At 38.0% G+C, this 22,956-nt stretch overlaps 2 protein-coding genes across 2 annotated transcripts in view; both read left to right on the top strand.

The window, feature by feature from the left end:
• The first annotated feature begins 460 nt into the window (after positions 1-460).
• Positions 461-15,132, top strand: ubl7a (ubiquitin-like 7a (bone marrow stromal cell-derived)). The gene is made up of 10 exons (XM_084397378.1): positions 461-848; positions 2,617-2,736; positions 2,928-3,010; positions 3,124-3,208; positions 3,291-3,348; positions 4,667-4,800; positions 4,919-4,968; positions 5,049-5,225; positions 7,483-7,593; positions 14,343-15,132. Exons 1-10 carry the CDS (start codon positions 665-667, stop codon positions 14,478-14,480), a joined length of 1,140 nt encoding a protein of 379 aa, XP_084253504.1. The 5' UTR covers positions 461-664; the 3' UTR covers positions 14,481-15,132.
• Positions 15,133-19,563: 4,431 nt separating this feature from the next.
• acot19 (acyl-CoA thioesterase 19) overlaps positions 19,564-22,956 on the top strand; it is a gene marked incomplete at both ends in the record, with an annotated part of 13,799 nt that continues 10,406 nt past the window's right edge. Inside the window, 3 exons of the mRNA XM_084397661.1 lie at positions 19,564-19,759; positions 19,853-19,952; positions 22,618-22,808. Of these exons, the coding sequence (XP_084253787.1) occupies positions 19,564-19,759; positions 19,853-19,952; positions 22,618-22,808 (487 nt within the window). The remainder of the gene's footprint in view (positions 19,760-19,852; positions 19,953-22,617; positions 22,809-22,956) is intronic.

Here is a 22,956-nt window from a genome sequence, read left to right on the forward strand (position 1 = left end):
TTAATAGAAGTTAAATCATAAATAAATGCAATTTGTGATTTTATTTTTGAAAGCATTCTCACTTTACAGCATTTTAACACAAGTGCCAGTACTTTTCACAGTAGCCTACTGTAGCTTTGCAGGAAGGTTTCTTCAAGCATCTTGGAGACGTTCCCGCAGGTCTTCTGGATTTAGTCTGTCTCAGTTAGGGTATTAACCATAGACTGTAAAAAATAGGTATTAACATGCCTAAGACTTTTGCACAGTACTGTACTATATATATATATAAATCAGGTATCGGGTATGTTATATTTTTTCAAGTTAAACATTTTATGGTTTTAGGTTAACAAATTAAAAAATAAATAACCCTGGTCGTGGGCTCTCTGAGAGATACACTTTGCTGTTTTTTTTTACTTGTCCTGCTGTGATTCAGAAGTACACTGCCCCCTCTGTTCATAAGATATTCCTACAGTCTGTGAACACACTAGGAAAACTACGATTCCCAGAACCACGATCTTTCCTGCATGACGTCATGTTGCACGGATGAAAACAATCGCTGATGATTCTATTTATTTCAATGCAAAAGACAGATTGCGTTTATAAGAGTGATAGATACATTATTCGATTCTGTGCCAAATAAGAAAGCACTTCAGCTGCGTGCAGCTGCAATACGTGTATTAGATCAATGGCGTCATCAGAGTGGCGTCTGTGTTTAAAGCTGGTGGATCAACCATCTCTTCCCAAGTCGGTGCTGCAGTTTCCAGAGACTGAACCTGGAGATGTTCCTCCCGGCGGGTATCGGGTCTCCACTCTCAAGCAGTTGGTGTCAGCACAGATCCCAGATGCCATTCCAGATCCTGAGCTCATAGGTAACATTATAATACACGCATAAGACTCATTCATAATATTGGGTGGCACAGTATGGCAGTATTAAGACTGTTACATTTCAAATTATTACATGTTTAATAAGAATAGAGCCCATAATGTTATAATTTGATGTGGACCTCAAAGTCAAATTAAAACCATTAAAAGTTATTACTATAAGGGTTTCATTTTGAGCTGTCAGCCCGTTGCAAGCCCTTTTGCATGTATTCCTGTAGACTAAATAGTAGTAGTGCTTATTTTATATTATATTTGATTTTTTATTTATATTAATCCATAGTGAATCAATTTCAATAACTATTGATTAGATATTGCTTTGCTGATAGTTAATATAATAATTACTAGTAACTATTCTATGCCAATATACGCTGACTAATAATGCTAGTGAATTCTTTGGAATAATGTGGTTCAGATACAAACTATTGTAAAGTGAATAGTTAATATTCCAACTGTTGTATTATTGAATTAATTCCAATTTTGCAGGTAACTGATCTATAGTCCCCTATTTGTTTCCTAGTCACTAGTAGTAACTATCTTAATAGTCACCAGTATCTATTCCAGTCACCTATTCATGACACACTGTCTATCCCAGTTGTTAGCAGTAACATTTCTCATCACTAAATAATAGCTTTTTTTTGCTTGTCATATGTAATGACTATTCAGAATGGCTACTTTATAGTTTTTTTTTTAAATAAAAAATCTTACTTGTAGGATGCAATTTTACGGTTTAACAGAGAAATCACAATCACACAATCACTTTCTTATTAAGACAAACTATGTGAAATTACACATATTATCAATAACATATATAACATCAAATAAGGGACACATTATCTTTAGGTTTGTATTCAAAGTCTATTAGAGAATTATATGTATTTGTCCATAACAGGTTGGAAATTTGTCATTAGCTTAAAAAGTTTCTGTAGTATACAATACAATACAACCACACCTGTCAATGGCCGTTGACCTCAGAAAATTTACTAATTAATTTTTTTTTTTTTACTACAAGCAAAAAGCACAACTAAATACAATATAACAAAGATACAAATGAAATAAACAGTGCATTTCAGGGTTTTCAGGTCGAATACTAAAAGTATTTTTCAGGTACAGAGATTTACTAAAGTAATCAAATGTAAAATAACACTGCATAGTCTTCACTGTATAAATTAAACATCCTTATTAAAGTTACAAAAGTTTATTCAACCAAGAGCAGTGAGTGATTTTTTTTCTTTATCTTTTGTTGTTTGATTAACATTAAAAACAGACAACAGCAGGAATATTAGGCTACTGTCACTTTAAGAGCGAATGCACAATCTAATATACTGATAATGTTACACATGCGTGCACTTTCTCAACTGTTTATGTTCACTTAAGACATAACCAACTATGTTTACTAAGATACTTGCTATTTTTTTACATAATTTTGTGTGAATCCGTCTGCTCAAGTGCAAGAAGACGTGAAAGAGAGCCGTATTCTCACGCTGTCAGAAACGTGACTATCTGTGTAAGGGGTTCGGATGTGTTCGCACACGAAACCTTCCACACAGCGTGCAAGTAACGAAATGAGCTCTATTTTGAGTCTTCTTGTCAAGGCTTAAACTTTCGTGACATTGAAGCGCTGGCCTGTCAACTATCCATTCACGTTTGTTCACGTTCATGCATTGTTAGAATTCATAAAAATGTTACCGGCCATGAACCCTTGTTGATGAAACTTGACAAGATTGCAAACAGTTTTCCCATTATCTCCAATGACAGAATTAGTGTACTGTGGTAGAAAGCTAAAGGATGACTTGACTCTGGAGTCCTATGGGATTCAGTCTGGATCCACTGTGCACATCCTGAGAAGGTCATGGCCAGAACCTGTGATCCATCCCGGTGAGTCGATGCAGTTATTTGTTCTTCTGTTGAACACGAAAGGAGACGTCAGGCAGAATGTTCACGCTGTTCTTTTCCATACAAGTGAAAATATGTAAAGACAGAAACTGTCAAGCTCCAGAAAAGACAAAAAGCAACATAAAAGTTCCATAAACATGGTCCAATATTTATTCCTCTATGTTCTTCTATAGAGCCAGTGGACAAGGCTGCAGCTGCGAGGGAATTTCGAGTCCTGCAAGCAGCTCTTCACACCAGCACTGCATACAGAGATTCGGTAGGTTGAATAGACGGTAGTGAGTGGCATACCGATTTAGTAATGGCTATGAGTGTTTGTTACTGGTTCTGGATGCTTGGGTACTTTTTCACGCAGTTCTTCACCCATTTCAGGTGTTTAAGATGCTAAACAACAAGGAATCCCTCGACCAGATCATTGTGGCAACTCCTGGGCTGAGCAGCGATCCTGTGGCTCTGGGTACGGTCAGAAGCAGAAATGATTTGTGATGTGAGGCGCGTTGAAGACTTACAGTACTTGTGTTTATTGACTACATTTTCAGGGGTTCTTCAAGACAAAGACCTCTTCATACAGTTCACTGACCCAAGCATGCTTGACACGTGAGTGAGCCTCATTACAGTAAAAATTAAATCGCTGCTTTTTCTTTACGAACTGCCCCAACTCATCCATAAAAATACTAATAAATGATTATTATTATTAATAGTAGTAGTATAAATATTAATAATAAGAAAAAAGTAAATCAATAATATTAAATGTAATTAATAATGATGATGATGATGATAATAATAATAATGGTGATAATAATAAAACAACAACACAAATAATAATAAATCAATTGTTATTATTAACTATTCAGTATAAATAGAATAATTATTGTTATTATTATTTATTATTATTATTATTATTATTAGTAGTATTGATAATAATACAATAATAATAAATACATACTTTTATGTTATTATTGTTTATAATAATAATAATACAAATAATAATAATAATGGTAATAACAATAATTATTAATAATAATATTTATTATTTGTTTAATCATATTTATTATAATTATATAAATGATGCTTTATTATACTTTAATTATTTATTATATTTATAGTAATACATATTATAATGAATAATATTTATAATTATAATATTTATAATAATTAATAATAGTAATTGTTATTATTATTATAATATTTTAAATAATAACAATATAATTAATATTAAAAACAGTTTTTATTAATTAACTAATCAATATTAATACAACAATTGTTATTACTCTTAATAATAATTATAATATTAATATAAATCAACAATGTTATTCATATAAAAATAATATAAATAATCAATCAATAATATCATCATTAATCATGTTATTATTTTATAAATAATAATAATTATTATTATAAAACATTATTAATATAATTATTATTATAAGCAGCAGCATCCGCCATATTAATAATAATAATAAATCAATACTGTTATATGCAATTTATTATATTGTAAATAATAATGATAATAATAAAAACAACAACAATAATAAATCAATAATGTTATTATTAATTGATAATATAATAATAATTAACTTAAAATATAATATAATTATTATAAAACTGTCATTTTTAAAAATAAATTAATTTAGGTGGAATTTATATTTGTATATGAAACAGATTTCAAGCATTTAAGCATAAGCAGGCAAGTTTGTAAACTTTTTTGACTGGCAGTGATGTCTTTATAATACTTCATCAAAATGTCTTTATAATATTTAATCTTTCCTTTTTGGCTTATGGGGTTGTAAATGCCATATTGTGTTGACTTCATGTTGAACATGTGGTTTAACTGCTATAAAAAATGTGACATTTGAATCATATGCTGCACTTTGGGTTAAAGAAAGTTATACCACCATCTTAACTGTCCCACCAGTTTGGCCAATTCCCACCCGGCACTGGTAAATGCCATCATCCTGGTGTTGCACTCGGTGGCTGGCAGCGTGCCGCCCCAGCAGAGCGCCAGCTCCTCCAGAAATGTGTCTTCTAGCTCTTACAGTGACATGCCAGGTGGGTGTCCATTTAAACACAATTTAAGTGAAAAATTGCCCACCATTAACATAATGTGACAGGTCATTTTGGCGATCCAAAGCAGATTTAATGCTTGGACCTTTTTTTTAATCTACAGGAGGTTTCCTCTTTGAAGGCATGTCTGATGATGAGGAAGATTTCCAGTCGGTTTGTTATGATTTACTGTTCTTCATTAAGAGTATGTGCATTTGCGATATTGGATCCTAAGCCTGCTTTATCATCTGTAGGTGAATCGTGGTGGGCTGTCCACTCTTGCGAGTGGTTTTGCCGGCATGAGGCCAGCTACTCTCGGTTACAATGGAGCTGTCGGCCCCAGACCAATCACTCAAAGTGAGCTGGCCACAGCTTTAGCCCTCGCCAGCACCCCCGAGAGCAGTGCTGTTACACCAACTACTGGAAACCAGGTACAGTGCACTTCAATAGACTATACATACCATTATAGGGTTTATAAGTATATATACATAAGTATATAAGTATACATTTGAGGTTAGTAAGATTTTTTTATGTTTTTTAAAGAAGTCTCTTCTGCTCACCAAGGCTGCTTTTGTTTGATCGAAAATACAGCATTAACAGAAATATTGTAAATATTATTACAATTTAAAATAGAGTTTTCTATTTGAATGTGTTTTAAAATGTAATTTATTCCTGTGATGACAAAGCTGAATTTTCAGCATCATTACTCCAGTCTTCAGTGTCACATGATCCTTCAGAAATCATTATAATATGATGATTTGCTGCTCAATAAACATTTACTATTATTATCATTGTTGAAAACAATAATATGCTGCTTCATATTATAAGAACAGCTTTTATTTGTACTAGAAATCTTTTGTACTATTATACATTTATTTACTGTTACTTACTTTTACATCCTTGCTGAATAAAATTATTCATTTCTGTTCATCTTAAAAACATTCATTTAATAACACATGTAATGTTAAATGTAATCTTTAGCAGATCAAAAAATACATTTTTTTTTTTTACTGTTTTATTTTTGTGATGCACAAATTCTCTTGTAGTTTTTTAGAAGTTTTATTTTTAATTTATTTAGACAAAGTGGTATAGAAATTAAATATATATATATATATATATATATATATATATATACACTCACCTAAAGGATTATTAGGAACACCATACTAATACTGTGTTTGACCCCCTTTCGCCTTCAGAACTGCCTTAATTCTACGTGGCATTGATTCAACAAGGTGCTGAAAGCATTCTTTAGAAATGTTGGCCCATATTGATAGGATAGCATCTTGCAGTTGATGGAGATTTGTGGGATGCACATCCAGGGCACGAAGCTCCCGTTCCACCACATCCCAAAGATGCTCTATTGGGTTGAGATCTGGTGACTGTGGGGGCCATTTTAGTACAGTGAACTCATTGTCATGTTCAAGAAACCAATTTGAAATGATTTGAGCTTTGTGACATGGTGCATTATCCTGCTGGAAGTAGCCATCAGAGGATGGGTACATGGTGGTCATAAAGGGATGGACATGGTCAGAAACAATGCTCAGGTAGGCCGTGGCATTTAAACAATGCCCAATTGGCACTAAGGGGCCTAAAGTGTGCCAAGAAAACATCTCCCACACCATTACACCACCACCACCAGCCTGCACAGTGGTAACAAGGCATGATGGATCCATGTTCTCATTCTGTTTACGCCAAATTCTGACTCTACCATCTGAATGTCTCAACAAAAATCGAGACTCATCAGACCAGGCAACATTTTTCCAGTCTTCAACTGTCCAATTTTGGTGAGCTCGTGCAAATTGTAGCCTCTTTTTCCTATTTGTAGTGGAGATGAGTGGTACCCGGTGGGGTCTTCTGCTGTTGTAGCCCATCCGCCTCAAGGTTGTGTGTGTTGTGGCTTCACAAATGCTTTGCTGCATACCTCGGTTGTAACAAGTGGTTATTTCAGTCAAAGTTGCTCTTCTATCAGCTTGAATCAGTCGGCCCATTCTCCTCTGACCTCTAGCATCAACAAGGCATTTTCGCCCACAGGACTGCCGCATACTGGATGTTTTTCCCTTTTCACACCATTCTTTGTAAACCCTAGAAATGGTTGTGCGTGAAAATCCCAGTAACTGAGCAGATTGTGAAATACTCAGAACGGCCCATCTGGCACCAACACCATGCCACGCTCAAAATTGCTTAAATCACCTTTCTTTCCCATTCTGACATTCAGTTTGGAGTTCAGGAGATTGTCTTGACCAGGACCACACCCCTAAATGCATTGAAGCAACTGCCATGTGATTGGTTGATTAGATAATTGCATTAATGAGAAATTGAACAGGTGTTCCTAATAATCCTTTAGGTGAGTGTATATATATATAAAAACTAATGGATAATTGTTGGAATTTTAATTGAAGTTTGTTGTGTTTGTGTTTTGTTTGTATAAAAGCTTATTTCTGCCACAGAATGATAAAAAATAAAAAGGTTTCGAGTAATTGTGAGTTTATACCTTGCAATTCAGACTTTATAACTCACAATTGCATCAGAAATGTGGGATAGAAACTTATAATAGCAAGTCCGAATTGCAAGTGGAAAAAGACAGAATTGAATTTTTAATTTATATATTTTATTTTAAACATGTTTCCATATGTTTGAGATTTGCACACATTAATAAAAGAACAAACATATATTTGTCTGTGACAGGGTCCCTCTTCAGGAGTGTCCCCTATTCCTGCAGGCACTCCTATAACAAACGACCTGTTTAACCAGGCACTGCAGCAGGCTCTGCAGGTCTCCAGCATGTCCAGCTTACATGTGAGTAACCACCAGAGATCCAGTGCCAATTTAGACCAGCATCATTATTACAGCATTTCAAACATCTAAAATAAAGATGTTCAAACAGTGTTGGGGGAAGTTACTTTTAAAAGTAATGCGTTACAATATGGTGTTACTCCCTAAAAAAGTAACTAATTGCGTTTTATGGAAAGTAATGCGCTATGTTACTGTTGCGTTATTTTTTTCTTACCTGGTCTGGGCCTGCTTGTTTTACAAAAGTTCTATTTTTGGCAAATGCTAAGGCCCTTTCACACCAAAAGTGAACTGAATAAGCCTCAGGCTGAAGGAAAAGCAAATTCACACCTGTACAGTAGAGGGCGCTGCTCAAACAAACCTTTCAGCTGTGCTGCCATTCTGAAACGCAGAAGAATAAGACACAGGAGAAGAAAGTTCAACACTCTGGCTGCATTCGAAACCGCATACTCACTGATTAGGTTCTTAATTTCAATAAGATCTTAATGAGCGCTAAAAGAATAGTTCCCTTTCATGTCGGTCACTCCAACAGAAATGGGATCTTCGCAGAGAGACCAATCTGTGCGGTCATTAAAAATGTGGACTCTCTGTGGTCATTAAACAAATGTCTCACAAATGTCTCATTCCCAAAGAAGTAAACCAAAAGGTAATAAAGTTCCTTAGAGTTTAGAGATAACTTGCACACAGAGGAGGGTGAGTCTTCCAGGCAAATGGCATTCTGCTCCCAAAAGGTGTAAACTCTGAATGCAAATTCCCATTGTTAGCAAATGTTTTCATGTGAAAGAAGTGTCTATATAAAGAAATGCAACGAGGCTCAAGGCGACTCAGATCAGCCCATAATGTTGAAGGATCTCATAGACTTCAGCATTATGTATTTTTCAAAATGTTGGGTTTAACCTACATCTTTTACTCTTTATCTCTGAGCATTTGATGTTATTGTATTGATTATCTTTGAACTGATTATGAAATTGGCATGATACATTTACCTGACATAATAAATTGTTACATTTGATTTTATTCTGAATTACTAGATTTAATTAGAAAATAATATTCTCAAGTAGATTAAGTGAAGTCTTATATTTCTGCAAATCTGCGTCCAAGGTTAAGAACATACTAGATCCCAGTTTAGATGGAGCGTGAGGCACATCTAGTGGGATTCTAGATTCCTGACTAACTGCTTGATTTTAACTAAGTTGTTATGCAGTCGCAAATAGGGGGCTAGATAAAAATACTATTAAGGTAATAGCAAGCGTTGAAGCGGCATTATCTTAATGTACTAACCATAACCTCTGGTTAATGTTTGGGCTTTAACTAAGTTGTTATATGTGCGACTGTAGGGGGCTACATGGGTACTTTTTAACAATAGCAAGCGTGTATGTGGCATTGTTGAATTGCTTTAGCCATAATCTCTGGTTATCTATCAGACTGGTGAGTTTGTGATCATGAGATCCATGTAAAAGAACGGCCTGCGCGAGACTCTTTGAGCGACATAGATTCCTAATGAACGAGTAACATATAAAGTAAAGAGTTAAATAGAATAATCAAATGTATTGCTAAACTATTATATAATTAACCAATAACCAATTGGGCAATCTAACCTAAATTTGAGGTTGTGATAAAATGGAGTCAGATAAAAGCTTAAATGGAATTAAATTACTTTGCCACGGGGAAAGACAGTAATGCGCAGAGGCCTTCACCCATTCTGTCGGAAACCGCCATTGGGCCGATGTAGACGGGCTTACAGATGTGTCATGTTTTCACTGCGGGAACGATCGGTGTAACTTTGCCCGAGGCAGACCCGGAAATGGCTGCTATGCTATGCTCGAGTGGAACCCTCCACGGTGTCCCCGTCCCGAACCCTCGCGGCTGGATGATTGGTTTCTTGGGGCGGCCCCTTGCTGGTTCTCAGCCCCACTTTTTCCCGGAAGTGCATGATGAGGTGACTAGGTCGTGGATGGCACCTCTAAATGGCTGGTACCCCCCTCACCACCCTTGACGGAGGAGCAGCAAAGGGGTACGTGGACATCCCACCAGTGGAGTGGTCGGTTGCGATGCAGCTGTGTCCTAAGACCGCCAACACTTGGCGGAGTAATCCGCGTCTCCCCTCCCGAGCCTGCAAGTTCTCGTCTGCTCTCACAGGCAAGGCTTACAGAGCTTGTGGAGAAGCTGCTTCTGCCCTGCACGCCATGGCACTCCTGCAGGTCTACCAGGCCAAGGCGCTCATGGAAATGCACGAGGGTGGTCTCGACCCAGGTCATATGCAGGAACTGCGCACAGCGACGGACTTTGCCTTAAGACCGACGAAAGTCACTGCGTGCTCCCTGGGTCAAGCGATGTCCAACATGGTGGTCCAGGAACGCCATCTCTGGCTGAACCTGGCAGATATGCGGGAGGCCGACAAAAATCGGTTCCTTAACTCCCCTACCCTATCCACATCCTGCCCCTGTCGCAGCTCCTCCATTTGCTTGTCGCCGAGAGCGCCCTCCTGCTGCCACCCCTTCTCAGCTTTAGCAGCGGCCTCCACCCAGGCAGTAGCGGGCCGGCAGCAAGAGGACCGCCCAGCCCGTCCAGGCTCCTGCTACATCCGCCGAGAAAAGGAAGAGCAAGTGACCCTGAGACGGGCTACCCAGAGATGGAGGAAACTGTCCACACATCTCCTTCTCCCGGAGGAGGGCCGGGTGGAGAATCCTTTGTTTTCCTTTCTTTTTGTTCCTTTTTGTTCCTTTGCTCCTTCAATAAAAGAGCATTTTCTAACATCTCTCAAGAAGGAGAGGGTGACAGTGTGCGCCGTTACAAAACCTTGCCACTTTCATCCCCTTTTGCAATCGCCAGTGGACAGCAGCATGCGGTTGGAGAACGCAGTCAAGCCTTCCCATGCATCCTCTGTCCACCCGTGGAGCCAGGTGAGTGTTGCACCGCACACCCAGACCCCACTCCGAGCCGCCCCAGTGCCTCTCGGGTCGGGTCCCTGTCCTCCACCTCACTGCCCCTCCGCGGGTACGTCTGTGGTTCCGTTGGTCCAGCTGGTACGGTCTCTCGGAGCCTGGCTAGTGCTCCCCAGACCGTCCTGCTGGTTCATCCGCACCATCAGACTCGGCTATGCGATTCAGTTCGCCCGGCACCTTCCCAAGTTCAGGGGCATCCGGTTCACCACAGTGATGACCAGTGGTGCTCCTGTATTACGGGCAGAGTTCGAAGTCCTACTGGCGAAGAACATGATCGAGCCGATCCCTCCTGACGATTTGAAGGCAGGGTTCTACAGCCTTTACTTCATTGTACCCAAGAAAGGTGGTGGGTTATGGCCAATCTTGGACCTGCAAGTTTTGAATAGGGCCCTGCACAAGCTCCCATTCAAAATAATCACGCAGAAATGCATTTTTGCAGCGATCGACCTGAAGGACGCTTACTTTCACGTCTCGATTCTTCCTCGACACAGGCCCTTTCTGCACTTTGCTTTCGAGGGTCGGGTGTATCAGTACAAAGTCCTACCCTTCGGGCTGGCCCGGTAACCTCGCGTCTTTACGAAAGTCGCGGAGGCAGCCATTGTTCCACTCAGGGAACACGGGGTTCGCATTGTAATGGCAAACAATTTTCTACTTACTGAATAAGAGACAAACATGGATCAATTGTCTTTAAAGATTATTTATTCCCTTGCAAGGAAAGGTCAGCAGTCATACAGTCATTACAACGTGCCTGCAGAGTGTGACCACGAGTGGGGGCTTTCTTCATTCTTTATAGTTGTTCTTCCCCCAAGGTTGTTTTCCTGAGGCTACATGAAGATATCTCTCAGCCAAAACTAATACATTGTTTATCATATGCTACCCTTGAGTGGAGCCCTTCTGTCTCGGTCAACACTCGTAGTCACACATTACTTTTTGTCAAGTCACGTATACAATGTCATACACATACGTATATTCATAAGGGTATGTATCGACACTACATTAATCTGATTATCATCATATTTCTAAGATTCTATAAATATAAGAAAATGCAAACATATAGAACATATTACATTTCTTCCACAGCATCCTCAACTATCTCGACGACTGGCTCACTCTGGCCCACTCGCGAGAGCAGTTGTGCGAAGACAGGGACATGGTGCTCCGTCACTTCAGCCTGTTGGGGAGCAAACTCTCCCGTGCGCAGAGGATCTCTCATCTCGGTATGGAGCTGGACTCGGTCAACCAGACAGTGCACCTCATTGAGGAGCGTGTCCAGTTGGTGTTGAACTGCTTGAATTTGTTCTGTCGGCTAGTCAGTGTCTTTCCCTTGGCAGAGCCCGCTCTGTCGTCTCTGCCGGTACGCTTCCCCCCTAGGATTAGGCTGGAGCGACCCCAGAGACTTCCATATGTTGCACTCCCCTGCTTGGCTAGTCCATATGTGTATTTTCCACATGTTACCTCCCTCCGGGCAGGTCGTGGCTCTGCAGCGTTCTCCTTCCCTTAGGAAGGGCATGCTTTCCCAGTGTTATCCAATGTTCTCACTGTCTTGCGGAACATCAGTGGTCAGGACTCTGCCCCTGCCCCTCTGTCCCTGCCCCTGGACTCTGCCCTGCATAAGCTTCTGCCCCTAATAAAGGGAGAGAAGTGAGGCCGACGACCGTTGGAGTGACCGACATGAACATCTCAGTTACGTATGGTAACCCACGTTCCCTGAAAGAGGGAACGGAGACGTTCATCCCGTCGCCATGTTGTTGTACCATCGCTGCAGATGGCCGGGTCCCTGGCTCGGCTTCTTAGCAAAAACCAAAGATGCATTGCACCTTCTGCTCATTATATACCCGTGCTGCGTGATAGAAGCAGCTGGCGCAATTATCGCATGCCAATGTGCATTGGCTCGTTTAGTTTCTCTCGAAGTAGATTGGTCTCTCTGCGAAGATCCCATTTCTGTGCTCTTCATCCTCAGTGCTCACTCCAGTCTGCCTGCCTTTCCTGTAAAATGTTAAATAGACATTTAGTAAGTGTCTTTAAGATGTTTATTGTTTATATAAATCTACTTTGGAGATGTACGTGTCCTTACTGGACTCCCCTGTTAGCTATACACAATAAAATGTGTTTTTACCGCAAAATCACAACTATACTATCTAGCATCTTTACACCTTCAACACTTCAACGGTTTACTCTACAGTAGTTCAACAAATGCTATTTTAACACAAGGCACCGTGTTTACTCACATTTGAAATCACCCGCTTCGCTGATCTCTGCGATGTTCGATTATGATGTATCCTCTCCCGTGGCCTCCTGGGAAGGCTGGGATAAAAAAGTATCCATCGATGAGCGTTTCAGAATCTGGGCCATCCGGGGATTTATTGCCTACTGTTTTATGAATACTGAGGTTTCGGACATACTACTCTTTTCACGTACTGTTTTCTCCTACTATATAGTAGGTAAATAGGCTTATTCGGACGCAACATTAGTCCCCGAATCTCGGTAATACTCGCCTACTGTTTTATGAATACTGAGAATTCGGACATACTATTCGTTCGCCTACTGCTTTTTGCTTACTATATACTAGGGAAGTACAGACATCCCAAGTCTCCCGGAAGTTCCGGGAGTCTCCCGCATATTGATAGCAGCTCCCTGATGCCCGCAAATTAGTTAAAATCTCTTCGGGATACCTCCCTGAAATGACTTTTTGCAGGTTGGGGTGTCTGGAAGCATGCGGTTTCGAACACAGCCTCTTCAGCAATAAAAACAACAAAATGAAACACAAATGTGATGTTTAACTAAAGTCATTTTTGCTTTTTTGTATGGTTGAAATTGATCATCAAAGGTCAGCAGCAAAGACATTGGTTAATAAAGTGAGATTACATATATAAAGTGTATTTGTGTTATTTAGCATTTTTATTCATTGCAGGTTTGTGTAATATTCTTAGTTTGCATTTTTCAGTTTTTTATCAAATTTGAGGAAGCCTGAATCTGTTTTTGTGCAAGTGAGATGAGTAAATGCCTGCTCACATTAAGTCTAAAACTACAATAACATCAAGTTCACACACAATGCCTCTGCATTGAGATCGTTGATTTCTCACAACATGGGGACAGAAGGGCTGTCAGTCAATACATGAGAATACAAAGTAACTTGTGTTACTTATTTAAAAAAGTAACTCTGATATTTTGTTGTACATTTAAAATGAATACATTACTTTACTAGTTACTTGAAAAAAGTCATCTGATTATTACTATCGTTACCCCCAAAACTGCTTCCAAAGACTGCCAGCACAGCTTGTTTTGCACACATCTTCTATGCATTAAGGTCCGAACACAATATGATTGAATCTTTTTGAAAGATTTAGATTGTGTTCACACTTGTCAGGTTTGGTTTGATTAAAATGATCTCTGGTGCGATTGCTCTGTTAGTGCGGTTCATTTGAATAAGTGTGAAAGCTGCCATCTGCAACAATGTTTTTACTCCTTTACACATTTTATAAGCTCTTCACAAGTTCACAGCTGGTCAAAATACCATCATATGTACGCACATACAACAAGAGCATTTATCGCAGCATTCAGCATTGGTTTGGATGTTTGGCAAGTAAAAAAAACAAAAAAACATCATAAAAGCCTTTTTTTTTTTTTTTTTGTATCTTTAGGTTCGGTCTTAAAAATCACAGTGTGAATGCTGAGCGAACCAGGACTGAATCATGTATCATTTTCTGTTTTGGTCCGGATAAAAAAAAACCAAGTGAACCAAACAACAAGTGTGAACACACAAAGTGATGTTGCTGATTCTGGAGTGACTCTCTTTCATGCTGTGTGTAGAATCAGTGGCAGTCGCAGCTCCAGCAGCTGCGGGACATGGGCATCCGTGATGAGGAGCTCATCCTGAGAGCCCTGCAGGCCACGGGCGGAGACATCCAAGCGGCCCTGGAGCTCATATTCGCTGGAGGTGCACCATGAGTCAGTTCACTGAAGAAACATTATTATGATGTCACAACCAAGGCTCCCTGCATTCCAAGGCAGATTTACCACTACATATTCAATATTTTAACTACCTATTTGATAGTGTGATTTATCTTTAACTTATATTTAAGTTGTATTTGTCAATATGTACATTGAATGCGGTGCTATCAGCTGTTTTTTAGAGTAGTTACTGTATTTGTGGAAGCCGGTTTCCGCCACGAAAAAATTCAAATAAGAATCGATAATTCGAATAGAACATTTATAAAAATAGAAAATAGATATAATTCAGACTTTTTTTTCTCTCGCAGTTGTGAATTTTTCTCTCACAATTCTGACTTTTCTCTTCGCAATTGTGGGTTTATATCTCACAATTCGGAGAAAAAAAATCAAAATTGCGAGTTATAAATTTGCAATTGTGAGAAAAACGTTAGAATTATATCTATTTTCTGAGGGAAAAAAAGTCTCAAGACTCTGAGGGCCTACGCTACAATTGATCACGTTTGTACATTCCTGCTGTGTTAACTGTTTATATGTGTTTGTTATATTATCCTGGCAAATATTGATTATACTAAAAGCTACCATTTGCCTGTTCAGACAATCCTTGTTATGTTTTGTTTTGTCATTTATTAAAATGTTCCATGAATACCATAAAATTGGTTTCACTGTAGTTGTCTGAAGGATGAAAGTCGGTATCTATTTTCTAAATGCATCTTAATGATCTTATTGTGAATGATTCATCCATGTTCTAAATTATGACATACTATGACAAAAAATTGTATGACAGAAAGTAATCATTTAGATTTTTTTTTATCTCATGTTGACATGAGTCTCATAATTGTGACTTAGTATGCCATTATTTAGACTTTTAATGTCATAATTAAGATTTGCTTAAGTCTGTTTTTTTTAAGTTTCCATAAAAATGTCATATCTTCCGAGAATGACAGAGAATGACAGACTTTGTGACGGTAACTGTGACAGTTTTTTGATAACATTTTAACTGTTTACTGACTGATAGACAAAGATCAGTGGAAAGTAGCACAGAAATCAACAATAAAATAAATATCAATAAAAAATAAGTGTACATTTTTAAGGTACAAATTATGAATATTGTAGTAAAACATACTTTCTATATTTGAAAGAAAAGCAGTGATAGTTGCATTGAACTGTTTCAATGAACAGAATATCAATCCATCTTTCATGATTACACCTGTTATTTTATTCCTAGTAAAAAAAAATTCTAACCAATTATACCACAAATTGCAGAAAAAAATAAGAAAAATCTCAATAAATCACAAAAATCAACATAATAATACAATTTATATAAATATTACATCTACAGTACAGAACGTAGCCAATATTCAGTTAACAAATGTGTAAATTATTTGAGTTTAATTTATTTGTTGTAGGTGGTAGGCCTAACCTTCCCGAAAAAATATTAACGTCATCAGTGATCCACGCTAAGCCAGCAGCAATTGCAAATACTGCCGCCTTACTTAAACAGCAGCAAATGAAACTGTTTCAGACTGTGAATCACGCGAGCGTGCTATGGAACCCGAAAATAAAGCCGAAGGGCATTTTCGGAGGACATTTAAACATCCGCAGCATTGTTTCAAAGACTGAGCAGATTGAACATTTGTTAACGGACTCAAATCTTGACTATCTTTGCTTAACGGAAACTTGGTTGACTCCTACTATCCCCTCTTCTATAGTGAAAGTGTCGGGATACACCTTGTATAGACGCGACAGAAACAAGGGTAAAGGCGGCGGTGTGCTGATTTACGTAAAAGATCACATCCAAAGTAAACAACTGGACATCAGTGATTGTAACTTGGAGTGTGTGGGGACTACTATTACTTTATCTCCTCAAATGACTTTCTGTGTATTAGCAATTTATCGACCTCCTAAAGCTACTAATGATTTCTTTATGTCTCTTGGTAACTTACTTAAACAATGTGATGGAAAAGAAGTCATTCTTTTAGGTGACTTTAATTTAAATTGGTTTGAGAAATCATGTAGAAACAAACTTAAAGAAATAACAAAATCTTTTCAAATGACACAACTATTAAGTAAACCAACTCGTATAACAAGATCTTCTCAAACCTTAATAGATTTAATACTGACAAATAAACCCGAGAGAATAATTAAAACTTATAATCTAATCACAGGCATGTCTGATCACAATTTAATCCTAGTAGCTAGAAAATTGATAAAAACAAGGTGTAAGAACGAAAATCCAATGAATAGTAAAATGTGTATCGCATTCATTCCAAAGAAAGATTTACAACTGGTTGAAAAAGATTTAAAACAAACAAAGTGGGCAGACATCCTGGAGAGAAAATCTTGTGAACAGGGCTGTCGTGATCTTATGTTTGCTGTAAATAACATCATAAGCAAATATACAAAAAATAAGCAAAGAGAGCGACATGCCAAACGAAATCTGCCATGGTTCAACAAAATTATTTGGGATATGATGAAAAAGCGAGATGTGGCGCTAAAAACATTTATAAAATCAGGACTAACAACGGATCGATTTGCCTTTACAAGTCAAAGAAATAAAGTTACAGCTGAGCTTAGAAAGGCCAAAGCCAGTTTTTTTCTTGAAATCATTAGAAATGCACAAGGTAATAGTAGAATGATATGGAAAACTATTGATAAATTGATTGGAAAAGAAAAGTCAAAATGTGAAAATATTCGTCTTAATATTAATGGAAAAGTTATTGATGATTCTTTGGCAATAGCAACGAATTTTAATGAATATTTTTTAAACATTGTCCAAAAACTGGCTCACAATTTTCAAATTGTTCATCCCCCTCTCATAATCAGTGACGAATCTGATTTTAATCTTAGCTTAATAACTAAAACTAAAGTTGAAAAAATAATTACTGACCTAAACAGCAGCAAAGCAAAAGATATTTATGGACTTGATACTTCTTTTCTGAAACAATATAAGGACATCTTCTCTGATCCGTTGACAATAATGATCAATCAATCGATTAGTGAGGGTATTTTTCCAGCAGTCCTAAAACCGGCGATTGTCACCCCTATATTTAAGTCTGGAAACAAACATGACATGAACAATTATCGTCCAATAAGCATCCTCCCAGTTGCGTCAAAAGTGCTCGAGAAGACGGTGGCGGAGCAACTTACCACCCATTTTGACTCACAAGCTCTTTTAAATCCAATGCAATTTGGTTTCAGACGGAAATACTCGACAGACTCTGCCTGTTGCTATTTCCTGGAAACTATCAGGGCATATGTGGATCAGGGAAGGGTGGTGGGAGCAGTCTTCCTTGATCTGCGTAAAGCTTTTGATACTGTCAATCACCAGATACTCTACAGTAAATTAAATCAATATAGTCTCTCTGAGCACACCCAGAACTGGATAAGATCTTATTTGAGCGACCGACATCAGTGTGTACAAGTGAATAACATCCAATCTGCGTTTAGAGCCACCTCGATGGGAGTGCCACAAGGGTCTATTTTGGGACCCTTGCTTTTTAGCATCTATATAAATGACCTCCCTAGAGTGTGTTCGGACGTTGACGTAATCATGTACGCTGATGATACGGTGATCTTCACTTCCGGGGAAAACGAGCTGGAGGTTGCTGACAAATTATCAAAAGAGATGCAAAAAGTTGCAGAATGGTTGCAGACGTCCTGTCTGACTTTAAACGTAGATAAAACGGTCTCAATGTTTTTTTCAAATAAACGTAAATTACAACTAACTCAAGAAATTCAAGTTAATGGACAAAAAATTAAAAATGTAAATGAAACAAAATATTTAGGTCTAATACTTGATTCGAACCTTGGTTTTAAAAGTCACATAAAAAAACTTGGTAATAGATTGAAATTTAATTTGATGAACTATAAACATATCAGAAATTCATTAACTACGGAAGCCTCAAATATATACCTTAATACTATGATTGTCCCACATCTTCTGTATTGCATGTCTAGTTGGTCTCAGGCGTGTAAAACATCGTTAAAATTACTTGAATCGTTATATAAAAGGGCCATAAAAATTCATGATAAAAAGCCTCGCCAGTACCATCATTGTAAAGTACAAAGTAAATATAATATATTGAGTTTTGAAAACCTCATTAAATATAATCAAATTTCTGCTCTATTTAAAATTATCCATAATATCGCTGCTCCTCCTTTGAGAAAATTTGTCACACTAAATTCGGAGAAAATTTCTAGAGCCACACGGTCGACAGCCAGAGGAGAGTGCAGCGTTCCAAGACGTAGAACCACATATGGTCAACAATCGTTCTCTTATAAAGCAGTGAGCCTTTGGAACACTCTTCCAAACGAAATTATTTCATGCACAAATTATAGTACTTTTACACGCCTGACCAAACAATGGTTATTATCAAAGCAAATCTGTACGCACTGAATGACTGTGATATGAATGATGTAAACTGTGAGTAAATGAGTGATAGATTTCTTAAGTGCATAGTGTTTTTATGATGTGAGTGAAGTAATGCTTCTATGTATTATTCTGTATATATTTTATGAATTTTTGTAAGTGTAATATCAACCTGTCCAGGGACTGCAGGTGGAAATTAGCATTTTCTTGCTATAACCTGGCACATGACATCTCTTCTTTTTTAGACTAATGTTGTTTGTGCATTGTCCCTGATCAAATAAAATAAATTCAAATTCAAATTCAAATTAACAGTAAATAATAAACAATTTCCCCATGACAAAACTAGAACAACTTATAAATGAATTTCCCTTTTTTATATATACAGACCTGATTATATTGTACATCTTAGGTCAGTGTTCTAAAGTTAATCTTTTATGATAGATATCCTGTCACTTTGGTCAAACTATCTAGCCTATATAAGGCATTTATCATCAGTCTCAATAACCGTTTACGTTTTTATGGGCTTAATGTTTATCGAAGAACTCCAGAACAAACCATATATGGAGTTATCTGTGTGGACTGGTACCCAATAGGACAATAACCAGGTTAAACGTCTTATAAAAGCCTTTGTCACAGACTCACAGTTTGTGTTAAGACATATTCAGCGCTTCCAGCTTCAATAATTATTTTTTTCAAAAAAAAAGGTATAAAATGGCCGAGACAGATTCAAGTCCTTTACTTTCTGTTCATCCTTCAACTTGCTTGGTTGATGAAAAATTTGAGGTGGAAGTTCAGCACTTGCCTGCCGATTCCAAAATCACTCTTCACGCGCTGATTCACTCAGACGATGGAGACGATTGGGAAGCGTTCGGCCACTACACCAGTGACTCTTCAGGGACCGTTAAGGGTACAGTACTTCATTTTAAACTCGCATACAAATGCACGTTTGTGTCTTTTGACGCATTTTTTAAATTTAATTCACTGAATTATTATTACACAGTTTCCAGAGATAAAAGTCTTGGTGGGACATTTGAGGGAGTTGAAGCCATGGCTCTGCTGTGGAGTATGAGACCTGTTCCTGAAAGTAAACCAGGTCGCCTGTAAGTAAATAAAGAGAAAGAGAAAGAGATAAACAACTGCACCACCTTTTTATTGCATGAGTGAACTCATTATTTAAAGGGACAGTTCACCATAAAATGAAAATTCTGTCATTGTTTAGTCCCCAAATGTCGTTCCAAAAACTGTATGCTATTATTTAATTTATTTTCTGAGGAAAAACAAAATGAGAATTGTGTCATAAAGATTACATTTATTGAATTCTCTGGAGAAATCCATTCATTAAAATAGGAGGACGTGTTTTGGAATTTCATGTGTGGCAAATGATTTCCCCTCACAGATTTTTCAACAGGTTCACCATGTTGACCAACAGAAAGATGTTTGGTTTGAAAGTGACTTCTGTGTGAGCCATGTGTATCGGACGTAGGCCAGTTAGAGCTTTGCAGGTAAACCTTACTCACCTGGCCTCAAGAGGCCTCAAGCGTCCTTGTTAGTGCGCACACCTCCCACGCCAGAGATCCAACCCCGCTCAAAGCGGGTCGAGTATGATGGTTTGTCACGTCACATGTCCATAGGCTGAAGCTATGCAGTCTTTACCGGAAACAGAAATGATCAGTTCCCCTCCAGAGTCTTCGGGTCCGAGTCGTTCGTTTATCACTATAGAATCATTATAACAAAAATTCACAAATGTATAAATTATAAGAAATTTGAGACCAGAAACGCATCATGTAACTGTAAGAGTATTAAAAAAAAAAAATAATAAAAAAAATAAACGAACTATGTGCATTGTAAGGAGGTTTGGGAATTATTATCTAATTTCTGTATCCAATATGGCCGTCACGTGACAAAGGAACGAACGACTCAGACCCGAAGATTAAAGGTGCGTCCCAATTTGCGTACTTATGCACTATTCTATGTTTGTTTTTAGTATAAATAGTGCGAGTAGTGCTCACACTTAAAATTCCACATAGAATAAGTACACTTTAAATATCCGGATGATGCATTTAACTCTTTCACCGCCACCGTTTTTGAAAAAAAGGTGCCAGCCACTGCCAGCATTTTTGATAATTTTCAAGCTGTTTAATGTTGATGATTGCGTTATTTTACATATGCATCTTCTTACGTATGATATCGCTTATTTCTGCTTCTTCTTTGCCTCTGTATTGATCAGGAGATTCAGTACTCTTTCATAAGATATGTCATAGCGCCCCCTACCATGTAACAATGAAAACATGGAAAGCCGAAAATTCCCGTCAATTTCCGCCAATGGTGGGGAAAAAGTTAATTAACGGAAAAATCTAGTTGTTGAATGTTGGACACTTCATGCACTCGACTGTCGCAGCTTTAATTATGTAGCGGAGGGGGAGGGGCTATCAGACTCCGACAGTGAATGAAAAAATAACAATTTATACACTCCACGGATGAGTACATAGTGCATAAGTAGCCTACATAAAAATAAATATGTAAAAGTGCATAGTGTAGGCTAGTGTGTCATTATTTGGGACGCAACTCAGCCTCAGGTGAACTAATCATTTCTGTTTAATGTACAGACTGCATAGCCTTAGCCTATGGGCCCGTGACGTGACAAAAGGATGAACAAATCGAACCCGAAGATTCAAGAAGTGAATTAGTAATGTCTGTTTCTTGTACAGAACCTATGGGATGTTGCGCATGCGCGGTCAACACAAAATTAACAAATCACTTTCTGAGACAACCAGAGAATGTCTAATAGGAAGAGAATTGGCACTCTCTGCTTACTTCCGGTTTCTGGACTGGCTGCAGTAACACGTCTCTGTCCATGCGGGGGCGCTCGCAGGCGAGTGCAGAATGAATGGAGGTCTATGGCGAAAAACCCTCAAAATCCACTTTTCTCAGGATATAATTTTTTGTCTAGTAATTTGAATGTTGTATTCGAAAGGAGATGCAAAGAAACACATTGCTGGGTGTTAGATTTTTTAGAGCCACTTATTTGGTTTAAAAAGTCTTTTAAAATGTCAATGACGTCAGAATGCTGACGTCATTAGCAGAATGCTAGCGTGTTATGGGCAACAACAACTCAACCTGTAAGAAATCGAAAAGAAATAAGTACTCGTTCATTCAACTTTCGACCTATAACCCATGTTGAACTTGCAAAACCTACAATAAAATCTGAGATTTCTCAACGGCAATCGGGTGAAAGAGACACATTTAGCCGTCTAGCCCCATAGACTCCCATTCAGTCTGCACTCGCCCGCGATCACCTCCAGTGGAATTCTAATGGAACTGCAACCAAGATCGATACAATGGGGCTAATAGGAAGTGCCAAGGCTCTCCGTAGACGGCTCTGAGACAACTCGCTGTTCATGAGTCATATTAAAGATTAGTTGAAAATGAATGAATCGTTCATCAACCTATCACTAATCACTACACGATAGATTATCACATTAGCGAAAAAAAAAGAAAAAAAAAAAGAAGTGTATTGTCTAATAGTGAAGCGGTGTATAAAGCGCACCGTGCTCAAGTCACTTTCAAGCCAAGCAGCTTTCTGGTAATGAATCAACGCTGTGATTTTGTGCGACGAAATTAAACCCGTTGCGAAATATGCGCTCGGAAATCTTACGCCATCACGCAAAATTCCAAGTCACATGAAAATCTATGGAAATGACTGGATTTCGCCCGTGTAAATGTGCTGTAAAAGCTCATTTAGCGTATCCTGATTTGAATTGACAGATTTAAGAAGAACAACGTCCAGACACCAGTTAAAGTGGTGTTTTCTGTGCATGAAGGACACCTTGCTAAGGGCTTCAAGCATCGCACACCCCTCACATCAGCTACTGCTGAACGCTGGTATTTGGCTCCTGATGTCCAGAGGGTTGAAGTCGCAGAGCGCGGGATAAAGGGGACACTCTTCATTCCCCCAGGTATGGATTAATGATTAGATGTCGTCTTTGCCCATATATTGGTCTATCATTCATTAGTATATTATAGGCTAATTGAATTGTGAAATCATTTTTATTTATCTTTAATTAGGCTATAATACTATCAATATAAAATAATAATAAAATAAAA

This window comes from Rutilus rutilus, assembly GCF_951802725.1.
Source record: "Rutilus rutilus genome assembly, chromosome: 23".
Lineage (NCBI taxonomy): Eukaryota > Metazoa > Chordata > Actinopteri > Cypriniformes > Leuciscidae > Rutilus > Rutilus rutilus.